The sequence below is a fragment of the Talpa europaea genome (genome assembly GCF_964194135.1).
Source record: "Talpa europaea genome assembly, contig: HAP1_SCAFFOLD_77, whole genome shotgun sequence".
Lineage (NCBI taxonomy): Eukaryota > Metazoa > Chordata > Mammalia > Eulipotyphla > Talpidae > Talpa > Talpa europaea.
In genome coordinates, this window is record NW_028168040.1 from 149908 (window position 1) to 170204 (window position 20297).

The window sequence follows — 20297 nt, forward strand, 5'->3', positions numbered from 1 at the left end:
GGGGCGCGCTGCAGGGGCCGCGGAGGGGCCCAGCCCGGGGAGGGCTGAGGTCAGGGCGCCGGGCGCCTCTCCGTGGACGGGGCAGCGCTGGCGGCGGGAAGGGCGCGCGGGCTGGCGGAGCCCCGGGCGGGGATGTGGGGGCGCTGGGCTGGGCTGGAGCCTCCCGGGAGAGCGGGCGCGGGGAGCGGGCGCGGCAGAGCCCCGGACTCCGCAGCCGAGAGAGACCCTCCCTCCCGCAGGGGTCGGGGATGCAGGCCGAGGCCACGAAGGGGGGCGGCCCCCGGGGCCCGCCGGACGCGGGGGTCCGGGGGGCGCGCGCCAAGGGGGCGCCCCAGCCGGACCCGCAGCAGCCGGGCTGGGCCGGCAGGCTCGACGGGCCGGCGGCCATGAGCCCCGCGCAGCGCCGCCGCCAGCTGCTCTTCGGAGACCCGCGGGAGGACGGGGCCGCGGCCGCGTCGGAGGACGCGGGCCGCCGCGAGCCGGACCCGCGCGCGTGGCCGCCGCCCCCCGGGCCGCCCGCGCAGCGCCAGGACCTGCTGCTCGGCGTGCTCAAGGCGGCCGAGGCCCGCGGCCGGCTCCGCGCCCTGCGGCTGCGCTACACCCGCATGCGGGTGAGGCCCGAGGCGCGCGGGCGGGCGGAGGCCGGGGATGCGCGGCCGGGGCCGGCCGGGCCGGGCCGGGCCGGGCCGGGCCGCAGCACGTCCGACCCGACGCCCGCCCAGGCGGAGGAGATCTCGCTCCTGATCCGGCTGCAGGCGTCCGCGCGCGCCGCCGTCCGGCTGGAGCTGTTCCTGCCGCCGCAGCTGAGGCCCACGCGCATCCCGGACCCCCTGGAACGACAAGAGGTGCCCGGACGCCCGGGGTGGGGGGGGGGGTTGCCCGCGTGCCGGCACACCGGCCCCAGCCCCTCTCCCCCGCAGCGGAGGCGCGTGGAGGCCATCCTGGAGGAGAAGGTGGAGGACAGCATCTTCCGGCGGTGACGCCCCCAACCCCCACATAAAGCGCCCACATAGTCCCAGCGCCCCTGCTCTTGCTGCGCCCTCCAGGTGGCAGGGAGGGAAGGGGGTGCGGGTGCTCCCTCTAGGTGAGGTGCACCACGGTGCACCGTGGTGTCAGGTTGGGGGGCAGGGACACTCCTAACCCCCAAATCCAGGGCTGTCCCCCTCAGGCAGCCCGGTGCCCCTCAAATCCATTGGGGCCCCCAGTCACCAACAGTCACAACCCTGTCAAGGGAGGCTCAGGGAGAAAGTGGAGCTCAAGTGGGTGCCGGGATCCCAGCCATCCGTGGGATGGGGCGGGCATTCGGGAGCCGCCCCTTGGCCCAGGGGCTTTGAGAGTGGGGAGGGGGTGAGGGGGGACCGAGGATGCAGCCGAGGCCCCACCGCCCCAGACAGAAAACCTCTCTGGTTCTCCCTGTCCGAATGGCCCCCACCCCCTGGTGCCTCCTCCCCAACACGAGGACAGAAGGAAGCTGCCCTGGGCCCCCCGCAGAGCCTTGTCCCGCACAGCCCTGCATCACTCCCCTCCGCCCGCTGCGGCCCCCTGGCCTCCTCCCAGGTCAGCAGGCTTAGCCAGGCCCCAACAGTCCACACCAGGGCCAGAGGGAGCCCCCCCGAGGTTTCGGGGCGGACGCGGGCCCTGCTCAGTGGCCGCCCCGACACAGCCACCGGCGGGGCCCCGCAGCTGGGGTGAGGGATCGGGCTTCTCCCCCTGCCCAGACCCTTCTGGGCTGTGGGTGGCAGGACCACCCAGCCTGGGTGTGCGGGGCCAGGGAGCGTGGGGGAGGCCATCGCCCCACGGGCACAGGGTCCAGCCGGCGGGCCCCTGGCCCAGTGCCCCGGGAGCCGGCCGTGGCAGTGCCAGTGGATGCCTGTCTGCGGTGGCATCGCTCTTCAGTAAAAGCACCTTTTATTCTCCCTTGTCTGAGCCTCCGTTTCTTCGCCTTTCAAGTGACACGTCTCCCCTGCACAGCGCCAGCCTGAGGCCCCACGGGGCCTGCGCCGGGCAACGTGAGGACCAGGGCAGGGACGCGGAGCCCCGGCCGGTCGCCCGGGGTCTGCAGAGGAGCTGGAGAGAGGGTGGGATGCGTCCTCAGGGCCGGGAGGTGGCCTCTGCTGTGGGGCCCATGTCCTGGGCCTGCGGGGTCAGGCAGGGGTTGGGGGGGGCAGAACATGTGCCCTGGACTAAGGGTCCCAGGGTCAAATCTGTGGCGTGGCCTTGACCGAGGTCCAGTCCAGTCGACTGGGGAGCCTCCTGGGGAGACACAAACTGCCCAGGGCAGAGAAGGGCCTCAGTGAGGGCAGTGGGGAGCAGGCCCGGTGGTGGGCGTGCGGAGGGCAGGCTGTGCAGGACTGAGAGGCCCAGGAGGGGAGAAAGCTGTGCTGCCCACCCACCTGCCGTCAGCCGCCAGCACACCCTCAGGAGGTGGCACCCGCCGACTGTGTGACAGGCGGGGTGGCCGGTCACTGAGGTCCTCCCAAGGAGAGGCAGCCGCCCTCTCCCTGGACAGCTGTCAGCCTGGACCCTGTCCCGGCAGCCTGCGGCCCCGTGGCCACTTCTGGCACAGCCTCAGGGTGCAAGGCCCCCCACTTCCAGGCGCCCACATGCCCTGCGGGCTGGCCTCTGCCTCCAGACCCTGGCCCTGTTCTGCAGCCCCTCCTTGCCAGGCCCCTGGCCCGCCTGTCCAGCGCTGCTTGCCTGCTCCAGGCTGTCTTGTCACTGGGGCCACGCCAGGCTTGCGGGGACACCCAGAGTCTTGTGGAAGGCACGGCCCACGCCAGTGACCAGTGACCGGTCCACTCCCCTGCTCAGGACCAAGTTCTAGGCCCAGCTGTGCCTGTGCCCCCCAGGGAGGCCCTCCCGCAGGACTGGGGCCACCTGCCCGGGCCAGGGGCCAGGGGCCAGGAGCTGAGGGGCCCTGGGCCCCGGAGCAGCCCTGCGGTGTCCAGAGCAGGGTCAGGGCGCGCGACACCGGCCGGAAGCCGCGGGGCCGGGGCCGGGGCCGGGGCCGAGCTGCAGCCGTGAGCTGCGGCCGGAGGGGCGGCCGGAAGCGGGCGCAGCAGGTCCGTGGCCGCGGCCGCTCGGCTGCCTCCAGGCTTTGGGGCGTCCCGGGCCGCCAGAGGGGCGGAGAGGGACGGCCAGGCCCCGGGCCAGCCGTGGGTGACGCCGGGGTAAGCACCGCGCCCCGGCACCCACCGGCGGCGCGGGACGGCGAGCTCCGCCCGTTGGACGGAGGCGCCCCGGTTTCCCCAGAAGCGGGGGCCCCGCCGCGCGACCACGGCCCGTCCCGCCCGGCGACCTCTTCTCGGGCGGGAGAGCGCGCCCCGGCGCCCCCGCCCGCCCTGGACGCCCCGCGCCGCGAGACGGCCGCCCGGGCAGCGAGAGCCCGCCCGCCCCCGGGCCGCCCGCGCCTCCCCGCGCCTCCCCGCGCCTCCCGCGGGCCGGGCGGCGGGGCCGGGGCGGGGGCGGGGCGGGGCGCGCCGGGCGGGCGGGCGCCTCCCCCGCGCGAGGAAGTCCCGGCCCCGCGCCTTGGGGAAGTGCGGCCGAGGCGCCTGCGCACTGCCCGCGCCCGCGCCCCCTCCCCGACGGCGGCGGCCTCGGAGCGCGCGGGCGGCGGCGCGGGAGCGCGGCCGGTGAGTGCGCGCGCGGCGCCGGGACGCGCGGGGCGCGAGCCGCGGCCGCCGCGCCGGGAGCCCACCCCGGGACGCGCGCCGCGGGGTCCACGTGGCCGCGGCGGGGCCGGAGCCCGCCCCCCGCGCGTGGGGGAGGGGCCGCCGCGGGTTCCCCTTTCTCGCGGCCCGCAGCCGGGGGAAGTGATTGCTCAAAGGTGGGGGCCGGAAGAGCCCAGGTTTCCGCGCCGCCCGCCCCCCTCGGCCTGGCGGGGAGGGGCCGGGCGGGACGCCCCGTCCGCCCCCCGCCCCGTGGGCTCCGGCGCCAGCCCTGCGAGTCGCTGGGGAGGCGCTGCGCCCCCCGCCCCGGCCGATCGGGGGCTCTGGCGCCGGCCCCCTCGGGAAGCCGCCGGAGCACCTCCCGCCGCCGAGCCCCGCTGCTGCAGCGCACGCCCCCTCGGCGGCCAGGGCGGGGCCCCCCGCGTGCACTCAGCCCCTCCGGCCCCCACCTCGCCTTTGGGTCGCTGGTGAGTGGGGCGCCGTGGGAGCCCTTTGAGGTGGGGGGCTGAGAAGCTGGAGGAAGGAACCCTGAGAACAGAGAAGTGGGCGCCCCGCACCGGGACAGAGGTGGGCTGCGGGGGGGGGGGGGGCGGGGGCGGGGGCTTCTCCAGGGCCAGGAAGGCCTGGCCTGCCTCGGAGGACACCGCCGGGGCTCCCCCCGCAGCCAGAGGGGAGCAGCAGATAGGAAGTGCACTGAGTGGGGTCAGCAGGGAACAGAGCCCTCCTTGGCCCCCCCAAGACTAAGGCATTTTTTCCTGGATTGTCACGTTTTCTGAGTCTTTTTTTGGACTGGGCGGGCTCAGGACGTTCTTTTTCCTTCTGTGGAGCAGCGGCCACTCCCAAGGGAGCTTCTGTCCCCAGGGGCCTGTGCGCCTGTCCCCCTCTCCTCTCCCAGGCTTGGAGAGGGAGGAAGACCTGCGAGGGGGCTGGAGCCCCCCGAATGCCAGGATGAGGGGCAGCGACCCCTAGCTCAGACCCTGCACTCCACCCTGCAGAGCCCCACCCGGCCTGAGGATGGTGCAGGTCCGGGGCACGGGCCAGAGACCCCCATCCAACAAGAGGGCCAGCTGCTCCCCCAGACCTGGTCCTGACGCTGGGCCTGGCCCTCAGCGGGGGTCCCCCAAAGATGCAGATGGCAGAGGGAGGGTGGTCTGTGGGGTCAGGGGGCCACCCTGCCCCCACTCACACTGGCGCTGGGTGGGGTACAGAGGAGGAAGCTGCAGCCCGTCTGGGGCGCAGCTACCAGACCTCAGAGGTTACCACACCCCTTCCTTTCCCTAGAAACTTGACCCCCACGGGGAAGACTCGCCCTGTGCTTGCTGGAGCCTGCGCCTCCCCGGCCTCTACCAGGCCCTGGGGGCAGGTCCCTCAGTGCCCGACTCGGTGCAGCCGCCTTCAGCGCCACTCAGGTAGGGCCCGGCCCAGCACCTGCCAGGGCCCGCACGGACTCTGGGAGCTGCCCAGCCGGGGCCTATCCTGGCCAGCCCCAGAGGCCGCCTTGCCCCTCCAGTGCCCGGAGGTCACAGGGGCCAGCGGGAATCGAAGGTCGTGAGCCAAGGGGTGGGGAGAGCGATAATCAGGTCCCGAGTCTCCTGTCGGGAGGCACAGGCCATGGCGAGAGGTGCACCAGGCCCTGGGGCCCACCTGGCGAGGGTGCTCACTCAGGCTGGGGCCGCGGAGCCCCGAGGGTGGCCCACGTTTGGGCTCCGGCACCCTCCCCACCAGCCTCTGCCTAGCCGTGCCCTGCGGCACCCATCCCTCCCGGGCCCCCCACTCCTTGCCTCACAGAGAGGCCTCCAGGCCCAGCAGCTCCCACAGCCTGGCGGGAGGGTGGGCAGGAGACCCGGGCCAGGGGAAGCACAGGCCGGGTAGGGGGTGCCAGGGCGACGTCCAGGACAGAGCCTCTGGCCTGCCGCGGGCATGGCCAGGTCCGGTGAACAGGCTGGGATCCTGGGGCCACGGCTGACCTGGACCCCAGGCTGGGCACAGACCTGCTGCAGCCCCGCACCTCCCCACCCAGGCAGCAGGAAACCTGGAGTGGAGGGAGCTGGGGCGTGGCGTTCTGAGCGTCTGACGGGTGCCAGAGCCGCAGACTCTTGGGGCCCCCAGCCCCCCTTGGGAGGGACCGGGAGCCGGAAACCAAGAAAGAGGAACCCAGACTTCCGGCTTCCCGGGGCCAAACAGATGGCCGTGTCCCGGAACCGTCTGTGGAGAGCTTGTCTAGGGCCCCTCCTCACTGACCCTGCGCCCCCTCAGTCCTGGTGGGCCCTGGGGTGGGGGTGAGTCTGGACAGAGGGGTCTGGAGGCAGCAGCCCAGACCCGCCCAACAGCTCCAGCAAGGAGCAAAGAGACCCTCGCCAGCCCCAGGGGTCTGTTCTCAGAGACCTGCCTCTCTCGCCAGAACCCCAGGCTGTGGTGAGGGTCCCGGAGCTGGCACTGCGGAGCCCAGGCGGCCCCTTCCACCCACCCATGCCCACCCCACATGAGGCTGAGCCGCAGGTGAGCTGTCCTCACCCTGCTCGGGGAGTGGGTGCCGCCCGGCCGGCAGGCCAGTGCCACTGGAGGCTGAGCCCGTCCTCCCCCAGCACACAGGGCCAGAGGAGGCGGACTGGCCCCCACCCATGTCCAGCGATGCGCCCCCCCCGGCGGCCCCCAGCCGCACGCCCTGCTGCCTGTGCTGGTGCTGCTGCTGCAGCTGCTCCTGGTAAGAAGGGCCTGGGGCGCGCAGGCCAGTAGGGCGGGCCAGCAGCTCCTCGCAGCAGTGCAGGGGGCTGTGGGCACCCAGGCCTGGGCACGAGTGGCTCCCTGGGCCTGCACGCGCACCCGTTACCTCGGGTGTGGACTGCCACTGCCCTGGGTGGGGGCACGCAGAGTGGACCCTGCACTCCAGGTGGGGGGTATGTGGGCAGCGGCCTGGCCCCGGCAGCAGCCCTGAGGGCCAGTGGGGGCAGGTCCTCCTGCGGGGAACCAGGTTTCTGGGCTGCGTGGAGGCCTGGCCGTGCTCCGGCCTGCAGCCCCTGAGCATCGAGTGGACGGCACTGTGGGGCCCAAAGAGCAAGGAGCCAGCCAGTGAGCGCCCAGGGCCCAAGCCCAGGCCCAGACGGGAGGCCGCCAGGGGTGAGAGGATGGAGAACGCAAATAGCCAGACTCCAGGAGGCTGGCTGTGGGGCAGGGGGTTGGGGGCTGGCCCCGTGTGGGGCCGGGGTCCACAGCTGAGCAGTCCGGCTTGGGAGCTGAGGGTGGGCTCGGGAGCCAGTGCGGGGCCAAGGGAAGGAAGGAGGCCCCTGGGGGAGTCGGGACAGGCCTGTGTGCCTAGGGCTCTCCAGCAGCGTCCACGGAGCCTCTGGAAGGAAGGGGCCGGGCGCACGAGGGGGCCTGTGAAGTCCCAAGGTCAGTGGCAGCCGGAAAGGCCTGGGCCTAGGCGGAGAAGGGGCTGCGGTGCAGGTGCTGCCCCAGGAGGGGTGCAGACCCCGACCCCGGGCCCCCTCTGCCGCAGGAACGAGGAGCGGCGGCGTGCATGGCGGGCGTCACGGGAGAGCAAGCTGCAGCCCCTGCCCAGCTGCGAGGCCTGGTGAGTCCGGAGCGGCCGGGTGGGGCGGGGCAGGCGGGGCAGCCGGGCAGGGCTGACGGGCGCGCCTGCCCGCAGTGTGACGCCCAGCCCCGAGGAGGTGCGCAGCTGGGCACGGTCCTTCGACGCGCTGATGCGCAGCCCAGCGGGCCGCGGCGCCTTCCGCGAGTTCCTGCGCACGGAGTACAGCGAGGAGAACATGCTCTTCTGGCTGGCGTGCGAGGAGCTGAAGGCCGAGGCCAACCAGCACGTGGTGGACGAGAAGGCCCGGCTCATCTACGAGGACTACGTGTCCATCCTGTCCCCCAAGGAGGTGCGGCAAGACGTGGCCCAGGCCTGGCAGGCCCTGGGTGGGGGGCCCTCTGGGGACCTGATAGCACCTGGTGGGGGGCCCCTTCAAGGGTCTGGCCAGCACCCTGGGAGGCCGTGGGGTCTGACCCACGCCCCGCCCACAGGTCAGCCTGGACTCGCGCGTGAGGGAGGGCATCAACAAGAAGATGCAGGAGCCGTCGGCCCACACCTTCGATGACGCCCAGCTGCAGATCTACACGCTTATGCACCGGGACTCCTACCCCCGCTTCCTCAGCTCCCCCACCTACAAGGCCCTCCTGCTGCTGGGTGGCTCCCAGCCCTCCAGCGAGGCCTAGGCTGTCCGCGGACACCGCCCTCGGGGCAGATGGCCAAGCAGCGCCTGGGGACTGGGCCTGCAGGAGCCGGACCGGGGCCTGGGCCAGGCCCCACAGCAGCTCCACCGTGGCCGGAGAGAAGATGCGCGGCCCCAGCCCCTCTCGGGCAGCCGGGCTGCGGAGACAGGACCTGCCTGTCCAGCTGTGTGGGGCAGGGACACCCCCCAGGGCCGTCTGAGCCAGCAGCAGGCCCAGGGCCTGGGGGGCCAGGCGACAGGCCTGTTTTCTGCGTTCACTGGCCGTAAACTGGGACTCGTGCTCCCCCGCCCACCCCACCCCACCCCACCCCACCCCCCGTGTGTTTTATCAGAAAGAAGTGACTTTATATTTATCTCTATTCCTCCTCCCCCAAGCAGGTTGTCTTATTGTGGAAGGTATTTCTAAAGCAAATGCCTCGCCCATCCCCACCCTGGGGGAGGTCGGGGGTCAAGGAGCCCCATCCTCGGTAGTGTCCAGCCCTGCCAGGGTGATGCACCGTGATGGGCAAGTGTGGACTTTGTGATGCCAGCCGGGCTGCCACCACAGGACACGGGGCGATGCCTCCCACCATTAGTCGGGCCCGGCGCACGCAGCCCCCTGAGCTTCCAGGACACGGGTCTCTGCCAGGCTCCGCCCGGGGCCGGCACCAGCACCGTGGGGGCCGCTGCCGCACACAGCCCAGGAAGACCCAGGGCAGCAGGAGGCAAAGAGAAACATTTAATCGCTGGGCTACAAGAGGGTGGGGTGCGCAGGGGGCGGGGGGAGCCGGTGCGGGGCGGCCCTCGGAGGAGCTGCCATCGGCAGGGGGGCGAAGTGGCCTCGGCGCCAGCCACGGCTCAGCAGAACTACAAGAAACCCAGGCGGGGGTCTGCGCGCGGCACCCAGGACCCCGCGGCCGGGCTGGCACTCCGCCCCCCGCGCCCGCAGCGCCTGGGGGGCTGGCGAGGTGGCCCCCGTTGACCCCACGGGGCTGCGCGCGGGCAGGCTCGCCCCTACCTTCCAGCGGTTCCCACACTCGTTGCAGACCACGAAGGTGGTCACGGGCTCGTCGGAGCTGCGCGTCTGCACCTGTGGGCGCCCGGCTGGTCAGGCCGGCGCGGGGGCCGCGGCCCAGCCCGGCGCCCCCACGGACCGGAGGGCGAGCTCGGGCCCGCGCACCTGCGTGTAGGCGCAGTTCTTCTTGCGGCACTTGGCGCAGGTGAAGAGCCCGGTGTGCGCGCCGCCCGCGCGCGCCATCTGGTGCTCCCGGATGGCCTCCCTGGTCAGCGCCCGGCGCATCTCCTTCAGCTCGTCGCTCGCCATCTCCTGGGGCGAGGCGCGGCTTACCCCCCGCCCGCCGCGCGGGCCCCCCGCGCCCCTCGGGGCTCACCTCCGACGTCATCACGGCGATCGCCTGGGGCGCGATGGCGCCGCGCAGCACGTCGCGCCGCAGCGCGGGGTTGCGCGCGTCCCGCAGGTTGGCGATGCGGCTGCGCACGCGGTTCTTGTACTTGACGTCCGTGTGGCCCACGTCGCGGAAGATGCGTGCGGCACTTAAGGGCCGTCGGGAAGCGGGGCGCGCGCCCCCCGCCGGGCCCCCTCCGCGGGCCGAGCCGTCCCCGTCCCCGCCGCCGCGTCCCCCTGCGGGCCAGGGCCGCCTGCCCGGCGCCGGCGACTGACTGAGACCCGCTCGGGGGCCTGAGGGCCCCCGGGGCGGGAGGGGCCGGCCGGCCGCCCGCCCCCCGCGGGACCCGCCCGCGGACGCCCCGCGCAAAGGATATACTCCTCGATCTGCGCTGACAGGCGCCCGCAGTCCACACCGACAGCCACGTGGTCGCCTGCAAGAGGTGGCCCTGACCCTCCGGCCGCGCGGGCTCCCCTGCCCAGCCCAAGCCCGCGGGGGTCCCGGAGCCCCCCCCCCGGCGGCAGGCAGCGCGCCCGGCGGCCCCGTGGGCAGCGCGGCGCGGCCCGCTCACCGCCCGTCTGCAGGGCGGCCGTCAGCATCTCTCGGCACTTGTTGCGCACGGCGTCGCACGTGACCGGCACCGGGGGGAAGGTGGTGATCCTCGGGGTGGGCGGCGCGCGGGGCAGCTCCGGCCTCCTGCAGCTGGAGGGGCGGTGGGCAGCGGGAGCCGGGCCCAGCGCAGCACCACCCCGTCCATCCGCCCGCCGGGGCCAGGGCACCGCAGCCTCCACACCGGCCTCACCCAGACGCAGGTCAGCAGCCTGGGGCGCCCGCAGGCGGGAGGGGGGTTGGGGGGCGCTGCTGGCCGGCAGCGCGCTGGCCAAGGCGGCCGCGGGGCTGGGGCCCGCAAACCAGACCAGGACGCAGCCCAGGGCGGGGGCAGCCAGGGCCGCCTCACCTCAGAAGGAGGGGCTGGCCCACCCACACCCACGCGGGGCCGGGAGAGGGAAGCAGCCTGGAGTGAGCCTAAGAGCCCCGGCCTGAAAATCACCAGGGCTGGCTGGTGCCTGGGGGCGATTCTGCCCTCCCGGCCCCAGAAAGTGCCCGCCAAGCAAGGGGTCCAGGGCAGGAGGGTGTGCACCTGCCTTCTGGGGGTTGCTACCTGGGCGCCTTGCTCTCAGACGCCTCCTTGGAAGCGCACGAGGGTGGAGGCGCACCCTTCCTCTGATCCCCGGCTTTGTCGGAAGCATCTGCAGGAGCCCGGAAAGGGAGCCGGCTGGCCCAGAGAACCAGCCAGAGGGCAGGGCTCACCCCGCACACTCCCCACACCCCTCGCTCGAGCAAGCCACCGGTAGGCCTGCGGTCCACCCAGCGGCCCCGGCAGAGGGGTCTGCCACCCCGCGCCCCAAGGTATGAAACGCCTCCCCCGTGACGGGCCCGCAGGAGCACAGCATCTGGACTTGGACAGAGGACGGTCTCCAGGGGCAGGCGCACAGCACTGAGCGGCACATGGCCAGCTGGGCCTCGGGGCGGACATGGGCTCTGGAAAGCCCAGCCTGCTCTGGGACTGAGCACCGGTGAGATGCCACGCCCGGCGGGACAAACCCCCGCCCAGCTCGCCACCGCGGCCGCAGCGGCCAGGAGCTCTCCGTCCAGGGCTTGGGTGGAGCCGGACGGCTGGGAAAGCAACGGCCTCGGGCGCCAGAGCTGGGCACATCTGCTGCGCTGTCACCCCACGGTTTCGGGGCAGGGTCCACCTCCTCACCCCCACTACATCCCCAGGTCCGAGGCTGCTCCTGCCCCATCCTCGAGACCCCCAGCTCTGTGGGCTTTTCCACGCAGCCCTCGGCCACCTCAGGCCCAAGTTACAAGGCCCCCAGCCCGCCCCGCCCAGCAGGACCCCACGCCCCTGCCCGCACCCAGGAGCTTCTTCCAGGACTTGATGAGCGACTTGGCCAGCGCAATGACCTCCTCGTCCGAGCTCTGCTTCCGAAGGGCGTTGACAGACATGCCGACCCGGGTAGACTGCGAGGCGAGGGGCCGGGTAGGGGCTGGGCAGGCCCCCATCTCAGGCAGACCCCTCACGGGCAGACCCTCTCACGGACAGACCCCCTCACGGGCAGACCCCCTCATGGACAGACCCCCCTCACAGGCAGACCCCCTCATGGACAGACCCCCTCACGGGCAGACCCCCTCACGGATAGACCCCCTCACGGGCAGACCCCTCCTGTCTCATGGGTCTGGAGAGACCAGGGCGGTCTCCGTGATGACAGACTTTCGCCAGCCCAGGCGTGGGCAGTGGCGGGGCACCTGGGGGTGGCAGCAGGGCCCTACCTGCAGCAGGGGCAGCGTGATGGGCATGGCCTTCAGCTCCCGCAGGAGGTCCACGGCCCCCTCCTGGAAGAAGGGGCAGTGGCATCAAGGACAGCCCCGCCACCCACTCCAGGCGGCCTGTCCCGCTCCAGGCATGGCTCCTCAGTGGCCCCAGGCCCCTTGCACGGTGCTCGCCAGGGACCTGCCTCCCTCGCCCGTAGCCCAGCTCAAATAATGGGCCCTGCCCACAACCCCCTTTGCTTCCTCCACAGACGAGGGCATGTCCGTGTGTGTATGTGTGTCTCCCCACAACGCGAAGGGGCCAGCGGTGACCGACCAGCCGCCCAAGGGTGAGCACCCAGCCACCCAGCAGGCCGGGCCGCCCCAAGTGACATGTCTGCAGGATGCACCCCCTCCTCACGGCCCCCAGCAGGCCCTGTCCAGGTGCGCAGCCCGTCCTGGGGTGCCCTCCCCAGAGGGGGCGGCACTGGCCAGCAGGTGGCCCTCCTGGCAGGCCCAGGCTGTGACGCGGCCTGCGGTGGCTCCAGACCGCAAGGCCTCACAGAGCGGACACACCCGAGGTGCCAGTCGCGGGCCCAAGGGCCCTGGTGCAGACACGGACGCCACCGGGAGCGGCCGCCAGCTCTGCGCCGTCCGCAGCGCCCCAGCCCCTCCCCAGGTGGCGCCCCTGCTCATGTCCCCACTGCCCCAGCCCCCGCCCGGCCCCCACCCCGGCCCTGCGGCCCCCAGGGGTGTCCGTGCTCCCGCAGCGCCCTGGCAGGGGAGGCGGCTTCCCCTCTGGCGCCTCTGTTCCCTCGGCCCCCAGGGGCCTGCGCACCCGGGAGCCCAGCTGCCCAGACACACCCTCCGCCCCGGGCCGGGCGCCGGCGGGCCCCGCCCGCCCGCAGAGGCCGGCGCCGCCCCCCAGGCTGCTCCCCGCGGAGAGGGGCGCGGGCCGGCAGGTCTCCGCGCCGGGGGCCGGGGCTGGCGGCGGGACCCCGGCGCCCGCGGGCCAGGGGGCAGCGCAGCCAGAGGCCGGCGCGGGGGGCGCGGGGGGCGGCCGGGCTCGGCCTTCTCGCGGCGGCGCGTCTCCACCCCCGCCCCGCGCAGCCTCGGGGCCCGGCTCGAGGGCGGGAAGGGGCGGCCGGGCCCGGGGAGCGGCGTCGGCGGCTGCCCCCGGCCACTGCCCTGGCGGCAGGGGCGGCAGCTCCAGGGTGGGGGGCTGCGGCCCCGGCGGCTCCGCGGTCGGCGCGCGGGGGCGGCCCGGGGCTGGGTCCGAGTCCGGGGCGCGGCGCTGGCCCGGGCCGGGGGGCCTCTGCGGCGGTCGGGGCGCAGGGGCTGGCGCGGGCCGGGGGCTCGGCCACCGGCGGCGCCTCCCGCATCCCGGAGCCCCGACGGCCGGGCCTCCCTGGCCCTGCGGGGCGGCGGGGCGGGGCGGGGCGGGGCGGGGCGGGGCGGCGGGGCGGGGGTCCCGGCGGCCCGCGCCCCTCACCGCGCTCTTCTTGGTCACCATCTTGTCCAGCCTGCGGGCGATGCGCGCAATGTCCTCCTCCCGGCCCATCATCGCCTGGGGGGCGGCGCCCCCGGAGCCCGCCGCGCCAGCCTCCGCCCGCCGACCCCGACCCGGGCCCCGGCCGTCGCCTCCGCCCGCACCGGCCGCCGCCGACACAGCCGGGCCGCGGGCGGGAGACCCTCCGTTCAAACCCCGGCCCCCGCGGCCGCCGCGCTGCATCCTGGGACGCGTAGTTCCTGCGCGCGCTCGCCCCACCCGCCACTCGCGCGCGCGCTCCGTCTCGGACCACAACTCCCAGGGGCCGCGCGTGCGCGCTCGGCCTGCTGGGAATTGTAGTCCCGGCGCCATCGCGCGGCGGGCGGGGGGCTGCAGCCGCTCGGCGCGCGACCCCCGGCGCGGAACGGCCGCGAGCCCACGGGCGCCCGGCGGGGCACCCGCGAGCCCGGCCCCCGGCGCGGGGACGACCCCCTCGCCGCGCCCTGCCCTCCGGCGCCCCGAGGCCGCGAGGCTCCCGGGGGAGGAGGGGGCGGGGCCGGCGCCGGGCCGCCGCCCGGGCTGGCTCTGTGGGCTCGGCGGGCTGACCCTGCCAGCCGGGACCGGCCGCGCCCGGAGCGTCGTCGTCGCCCGCCGAGGTCCCTGGGAAGCGCCGCGACCGCGCGCCGCAGGGCCGGCGCGCGCCCGCCCCCTCCGCCCGCCTCGACGCCGCCGGCGCCCGGGCCGCCGGAGGGGCGGGGGAGGCCGGGTGTGGGGGGCTGCGGCGCTGGGCCTGGCCCCGGGTGAGGAGGGGCGTCCGGACGGCCTGGGCGGGCAGTGCCGGGCGCCGCGCGTGGGTGAGCCGCGACTGAGCTTCCTGGCGGCCAAAGTGAGAAGGGACACAGGGGGGCCTCCCTGGTGGCGCGCGGGGTGGAGAGCGGCCTGTGGAGCCGCCCGCAGCCTCCGCTGCACGGGTTCCATCCCCATCGGGAGCTGCCCCCGGGCGCAGCACCCCCGCCCGTCTCCCCCTGCCCCCCTCAGCCGTGCATTCCAGGAGATCCGCCTGCTCTGCTCCCCGCTCTGTCTCTGGTGGATCCTCTCACCCCCCACACCTCTGGCCTGTGCCCCAGCTGTCGTATGCATAAATAAATAAGACTTTAAAAAAAAAAAAAGCATTACTATAAAAAAATAAATAAACTGAACCATAGCATTCTGTTATATCATTTTTAAAGAAAGAAAAGAAGGGCCTCCCCTGCTGGCGCAGCGGTTGTTGAGCGCTGGGCTGCGAAGCTGCCCGCAGCCTCTGCGGCGCCGGTTTGATCCCCGGCCGCCAGCAAGAGTCCCGCATGGCGCGCAGACCTCTCCTGCCGCCCGCTGCTCCCCTCAGCGGTGTCCTTCGGTCCTTCTGCCTGCTCTGCTCCCCGCTCTGGCTCTGGTGGATTCTCTCACCCTCCCGCGCTTCTGACTGTGCCCAGTGCTTATATTTAAAAAAAAAAAAAAAAAAAAACCTGAGGTAAAAAAAGAAAAGAAAAGGGAAACATGGTCAGTTATGTGATTCCTTATTAGTCATATGGGAAAGGTGTGGAATTCCCCACAGCAGAGGTTTTCCAGGACAGACCCCTGTGGTGGTTGAACACGGCATCCCCGGTTTCCAGACCCAGCCTGATTCTGCCCTTCGCCGTAGCTCCGAGGCCAGCCCAACAAAGCAAGTCCTGTGGGCAGAATGCCACGTCCAAGCATGTGTGCAGCATCGCCAGCGACATACCCTTCAGCCCCCAGGTCCATGGACAAAGGCCAGAGTAAAGAGCTGGCCAGGGAACCAGCTATAAACAGAACCAGCAGGAACCCCAGAGAATACAGCCTTAGAGACCCAGGCTTCAGGGGTTTCAAAAGTGGCCCTGGGGCCTTCCTGGTGGCTCAGGGGTTAAGTCTCAGCCTATGAAGCTATCGGCCAGGGAGTGACCCACAGGGCGCAGCAGACCTCTCCTGTCTCCCCGCTGCTCCCCTCAGCAGTGGATTCTAGTGGATCCGCCTGTTTTACTCCCCGCTCTGTCTCTGGGGAGTCCTCTCACCCCCGCACCTCTGGCCTGTACCCCAGTTCTTGTATGCATAAATATATAAATAATGAATCTTAAAAAATAAAAAAAGTGGCTCCTGTGGAGGCTGCATAGTCAGGCCTCCCCAACAGACAGGGTTAAATTTGGAGGGACTCCCTCATGCTGGGGACCTCTAAGCGCACAGCCAGGGATCCAAGGGTCAGCATGCAGCCCAACCCCACCCTCCAGAGCAGGCAGATGAGTGTCCAAGAGCCCCCAGACAGCATCACGCCCCCGAGAGGCCAGCAAGGGGAGGCTCAGAAGCATCCACTGGGCTGTCAAGACCCTGACCTGGGTGCACCGGTCCCCACTGACCTGGGCCCTCCACAGGGTGAGGAAGCAAGACGTGCTGGGGAGGGAAGCAGACACCCCGGAAAACTCCGGGGACTCCCGCTGACCCAGTCAGACTGCATTGGATGTTCCAGGCCCCAGAGGGGTCCTGGGGCAGCGGCCAAGCAGGACCGAGGAGCTAGCTGGGCACAGGGAGCCCAGGGGAGGGCTCTGTCCAGGCAGAGGCGCCCCCAGCTAGCCAGGGGAGCCGTGAGCAAGGGCACAGAGGAAGGCACAGACCGCGGGGGGTGGTGTATGGCAAGGGCAGAGGGCCCCCGGAGCACAGGGATGCAAGGAATGCAGTTTGTGCCCCAGACCCTGGCCAAAGGACCAAGAGGAACAGGCAGTCACGGAGCGAAGACAGAAGACAGGACGGGGTGGCGAGACAGGTCTGGGGCCCAGGAGGGGGCAGGGGAGCTGGAGGGAGGAGCAGCAGGGACCTTCCCCTGCAGTGGGAACAGCCGCCTGCCCTTGGACCTCTGGCAGGAGCGTGGAGCTCCTAGCGCCCGTCCCACGCTCCTTGGCTCCTGGCTGTGCCCCCGGGGGCCATCCAGAGCCCTGAAGCCCACCCATTAGTCAGTGAGTCCATGAGGAGGAGCTTAGGAAATTCTGCAACAGTTGCTTAGGGGGGCCGCTTTGCCATGCCCCCTGCACCCAGGGCTGCAGCCGAGAGCTCAGCCCTGCCCAGCAGAGTGCAGACCCCACCAGGCCTTCCCCCTCCGCTGCAGGCCTGGGGGCAGCTAGAGAGAGCTCGGGGGCAGGTCTCCAAGGGCCCACTGAGGTCCTCGGCTGAGACAGAGTCCAAGACGCGGTGGTGGCTGCAGGGCGGTGGCTGGCAGGGGGTGCATCGCACGGGGCCACAGTGGGGACCTGGTTTCCAGGGCGACACGTAACGGGGAGGAGGGCCAGGAAGAACAGGTGGGGGCAGAGGTGGCGGGCTGCTCTTCTGAGCTGGGGACCCGGGGCTCCCTCCTGGGACAGGAGTCCTGAGCCCTGAGGCCGTCCAGTCCGGGTGGAGACCGCCTGCAGGGACAGGGCTGTGGCCGAGGGCCGAGGGGCGAGGCGAAGTACCAGGCTCCAGGTGGCAGGAGCGAGCTGAGCCGTAGACTGGGCCACCCGGGCCGGCACAGGGGGCCCTGCGGGAAGCCAAGTGGGGGTGGCCAGCCCTGGAGGGAGGCCCTCCCTGACTGGGGGGGCTGGTGCGTCCAGCCCAAGCCCTCCAGGACTCAATGACTGGTTGTGCGCTCCCCGCACCCAGAGGCCGCTCAGGCTGTCCCTGCGCCTGGGGAAGGCGCCCAGGGAGACACTGGTCTGGGGTCTCCTGCGGCATCCCTGAACCTGGCGGTACCCGGAGGGCACTCACCGGCTGGGACCCTCGGGAGCTTGCCTGTGCAGCTGCAGAATCACTCCCTCTGCCCTGTCTCCGCTGTGCCTTTCCCCGCAGGCCCCGCAGGTGGGAACAACGCAGCCCTCGCCCGCCCCCAGCCCCCACCTCCCGCTGGGATGGGCTGAGGTGGAGGAGGAGGACGGAGAATCCAGGGCAGGGGCGCCCACAAGGGGGCGCTGAGTCCAGGGGGCAGACCGGGCTTGGAGACTGTGAGCCCCAAGAACACGAAGGGCACGGGCTGGTGGCCTGCTGTGACTGGGGCGCAGGAAAGGACAGAGGGGGCCTGGGGCGCGGGGGCAGGGCCGGCAGGCCCTCCCAGACCACCCACCCAGCCCGGCACCAGCAGTTGCCCTGGGGCAGCCCAGCCAAGCCCCTGGGGGGGTCCTCCCCCGCACCCCCCCTCCCCTTCCTCTTGGACTGGGGGCCTGCAGGAGCCCAGCCCTGTCCCAGGCCTGAGGACACCCACGTGGGCGCCGGACCTCTGGCCAGGAGACCTGCCCTCCCCCGCCGCAGCCGGAAACACCGGACGCTCAGGTCATCTGTTTTGCTATTTGTGTCCCCCCAGCCGCCCAAGTGGGCCGTGACCCGTGTGGTCGCATCCGTCCTTCCTCTGACTGGGGCAGGGGCTTCGGTGGGAAGCCAGCCCCGACCCTACGCACTCACACTGGCCCTCCCCTGGCCCCACCCTCTCCTGCAGCCCCCAGCCCCCCCACTGCCCCCCCCAGGCTGCAGCCCCCACCGCAGGCCTGTGGGGCTGGGCCCCCTGGGGTCCTGGCAGGGCAGGGGCTGTTGGGGCTGCCCCCGCAGGGGCCTCGGGGCCCAGTCTGCAGAGCCCAGGAGCTGCTGCCTGCCTGCTCGGAAAGTCCCGGCCTGGCCTGGCCCGGCCCAGAGCCTTGGCTGGGACCCAGCTCCCTCCCCCAGAGGCAGCCTTTGGTGGGGAGGCAGGAGGCGTCCCCCAGAGGCCTGCGGGGCCCTGGCGGCAAGCTCCCACTAACAATGCGCTTCCCCCACACAATTCCCAGAAACGCAGCCCTCCCTGCCCTGCCAGCCCCAGCCCGCCAGCCTGGCGGCCACTCCATCCTCCTGCTCCCCAGGGACCCCGGGCAGCAGAAGGGTCAGGGGCTATGGGTGAAAGGGGGCGGTCTGATGCCCAGGGAGACAAGGGACTGGCCAGGAGCTGCCTCAGGCTGCAGCAGCCGGAGCCGAGCTCCTGCCTCAGGGCCTTTGCACGCACCCCTCCTCTGTCCAAGGGCAGGCAGTGAGGCCCGACTGCGCCCCGACACACCTGGCCCAGTCCCCGGCGCCTCTCCTCCCCCACAGGGGCTTGGGCCCTTGTGTTCACCCCCAAGTCCAGGCCCTAGCACAGAAGGAAGCCAGTGACTCCTGCCCCAGCAAAGGGGTAGATGGCCCCAGGACAGCCCCCAGCCGTCCCCACCAGTTGGGTCATCAAAGCCACTTGTCGCCAAAGCCAGGGGAGAGACAGTGGGGACTCCGACTGCAGGGGCTGGCTCCCAGGAGCTGAGGGCTGTCCCTGCGCGCGGCAGGGGGTGGGGGGCCAGCCGGCCCAGGGCCGGGGGGAGGGGGTCGCCCAATGTGCCTGCGTCCCTCCACCTGTGCCCCCTCCAAGAGCGACTGAGGAGGGCAGCGGCCCAGCCCCGGCGGGCGCAGGGGGTGCGGCGCAGCGGCGGGAGGGCCAGGCTATCCAGGCCGGACGGCGGGACGCACAGGGCTGGCGCCTGCTCAGCCGGGCTGGCCCGGCTCCCCCCTCCGGCTGCGCCTTCCTTCCTGAGCTGGGCTTTCCTGGACCCTCCCTGCTGTTGCCCGGGAAACCCGGAGCAGCAAGGCCCCAGCCCGTTCCCACGGAGTCCCGCAGCGCTGGGCAGGGCCCACCCAGCACGCGCCACCCTAGCACCCCGCACACCACCCCCGGGGCTCACAGCTGGCTGCCCAGCCCCGCCCAGCTCAGCACCCACACCTGCAACACCCAGATGTCGCATCCACCCTGTACCGCTGTCCCTCCCCACCCACTCCCCGGGCAGGGCCTGGGGCACCCTGACGCCCACAGCAGCCCCCCACCCCCACGAGTCACCTCTGCTCAGCCAGCAGGCCCTTGGTGGCCGACCCGAGGCCCCCCACCCCCCAGCCCCCACCCCCGACCAGGCCAGCTCTGCCTGCTGCGCTGGTGCCTCCCAGGGCCAAGCCCACACGCAGGGCCCCACAGAGGCCCAGCACGCAGTCCTGCTCTGGCCCCGTGCGCCCAGGGCTGGGAGTGGGCGGCAGGTTGGGGGGGAGCCCTCTGGGCCCTGAGGACCAGCCCCACGGGAGCTGTCCAGGCGGGCGCCCCAGTCCCAAGGCCCACGGGGAGCGCATGGGCAGCCAGGGGGCAAAGCCGTGGCCTAGGAGTCCAGAGCAGCCCCGCTACCTGGACCTGAGTCCAGCAGGGACCCCCAGCCTCCGGAGCAGGAGGATCTGGCCCGAGGGTCTCACTAATAGGTCCCAGCCTCGCTGCTCCTGCACAGCCGGGCTGGGCGGGTGGGAGCTTGTGAGGTCTGTGCCCCGGGCAGCGCCTGGGAGGTCCGCCACCCGGAGCCCAGCTAAGCCCCCACCCAGAGCCACCAAGGGGGATTACCCAGCATCCCTTGCAGGCTTTGCGCAGAGCCTGGGGGTCTGAGCCAGGCTCTGGGAGGGTGGGTGGAGGGTAGCATCCCCAGGGTGCCCAGCCCAGCCCCACACTTGCAGAGAGAGCTCCCCCATCCCTCCCGACCTGGGGACGCGGCCCTGAGGCTGGATGGAGAGCCCCTGCCTTGGAAGAAGAGGGCCCACAGCTTGGGGGCCGGAGAAATCTTAAGGGACTCCTCCCTCGGGGGCGTTGAGGCCAGGGTGTCCCTGAGCAGGCCCCAGCCCAGGCCTGTGGGCACAAAGTCCAGCCTCTGCCTGGCTCCCCAGCCTAACCCCACCTCACCCCACACCCAGGCAGACACACAGACCACACACAGACAGACAGACAGACAGACACATGCACAGCGGCCACACCCTCAGCACTGGGGCAGCCCGGGGAGTCCTCCCAGGCCTCCAGCTTCAAGGTCAGGGCCACCCCGATGGCTGTCCCCACCCCATTGTTTTCCCATCTGGACAGTGGGCCAGAGCTGCCAGGCAGGGGGAGGCGCCTGCCCGCCGGCCCCGCTCACAGGACATGACAGCCGGACACCTGAGCGAAGCTCAGCCAGGGGAGGGTCACCGGCTGGCGCCAGGCGACGCCTGCCCTGGAGGGCTGCGCGTGGGTGGTGAGGTAATGCCGGACGCTGCCCACTGCATCTGACCCCCACCTGAAGCCCCTGGACCACTCTGGGCTGTGGGCTGCGGCAGCCAGGCAGGGCCCTGGGGGCAGAAGGCTCACCCC

At 72.5% G+C, this 20297-nt stretch overlaps 3 protein-coding genes across 5 annotated transcripts; 2 read left to right on the top strand and 1 right to left on the bottom strand.

The window, feature by feature from the left end:
• Positions 1 to 248: 248 nt before the first annotated feature.
• Positions 249 to 980, top strand: LKAAEAR1 (LKAAEAR motif containing 1; the record flags this gene model as incomplete). Its single annotated transcript, XM_084259735.1, has 3 exons — positions 249 to 611; positions 723 to 845; positions 921 to 980. 3 exons carry the CDS (start codon positions 249 to 251, stop codon positions 978 to 980), a joined length of 546 nt encoding a protein of 181 aa, XP_084115861.1.
• A 5157-nt stretch (positions 981 to 6137) lies between these two features.
• Positions 6138 to 7883, top strand: RGS19 (regulator of G protein signaling 19; the record flags this gene model as incomplete). Its single annotated transcript, XM_084259730.1, has 5 exons — positions 6138 to 6167; positions 6254 to 6372; positions 7165 to 7239; positions 7315 to 7549; positions 7692 to 7883. The coding sequence occupies 5 exons, from the start codon at positions 6138 to 6140 to the stop codon at positions 7881 to 7883; spliced, it is 651 nt and encodes a 216-aa protein (XP_084115856.1).
• Positions 7884 to 8597: 714 nt separating this feature from the next.
• Positions 8598 to 13315, bottom strand: TCEA2 (transcription elongation factor A2). Of its 3 annotated transcripts, none has more exons than XM_084259734.1 (10): positions 13091 to 13315; positions 11620 to 11682; positions 11205 to 11310; positions 10448 to 10535; positions 9857 to 9981; positions 9662 to 9718; positions 9271 to 9425; positions 9060 to 9206; positions 8898 to 8969; positions 8598 to 8746 (listed from the first exon to the last, which is right to left on the bottom strand). In XM_084259734.1, the coding sequence occupies exons 1-10, from the start codon at positions 13160 to 13162 to the stop codon at positions 8738 to 8740; spliced, it is 894 nt and encodes a 297-aa protein (XP_084115860.1). In that variant the 5' UTR covers positions 13163 to 13315; the 3' UTR covers positions 8598 to 8737. The 3 variants fall into 3 exon arrangements, with proteins under 3 accessions (XP_084115860.1, XP_084115859.1, XP_084115858.1); XM_084259733.1 differs by having other exon boundaries at positions 9060 to 9203; positions 9857 to 9987; XM_084259732.1 differs by having other exon boundaries at positions 9857 to 9987.
• Between the last annotated feature and the right edge of the window lie 6982 nt (positions 13316 to 20297).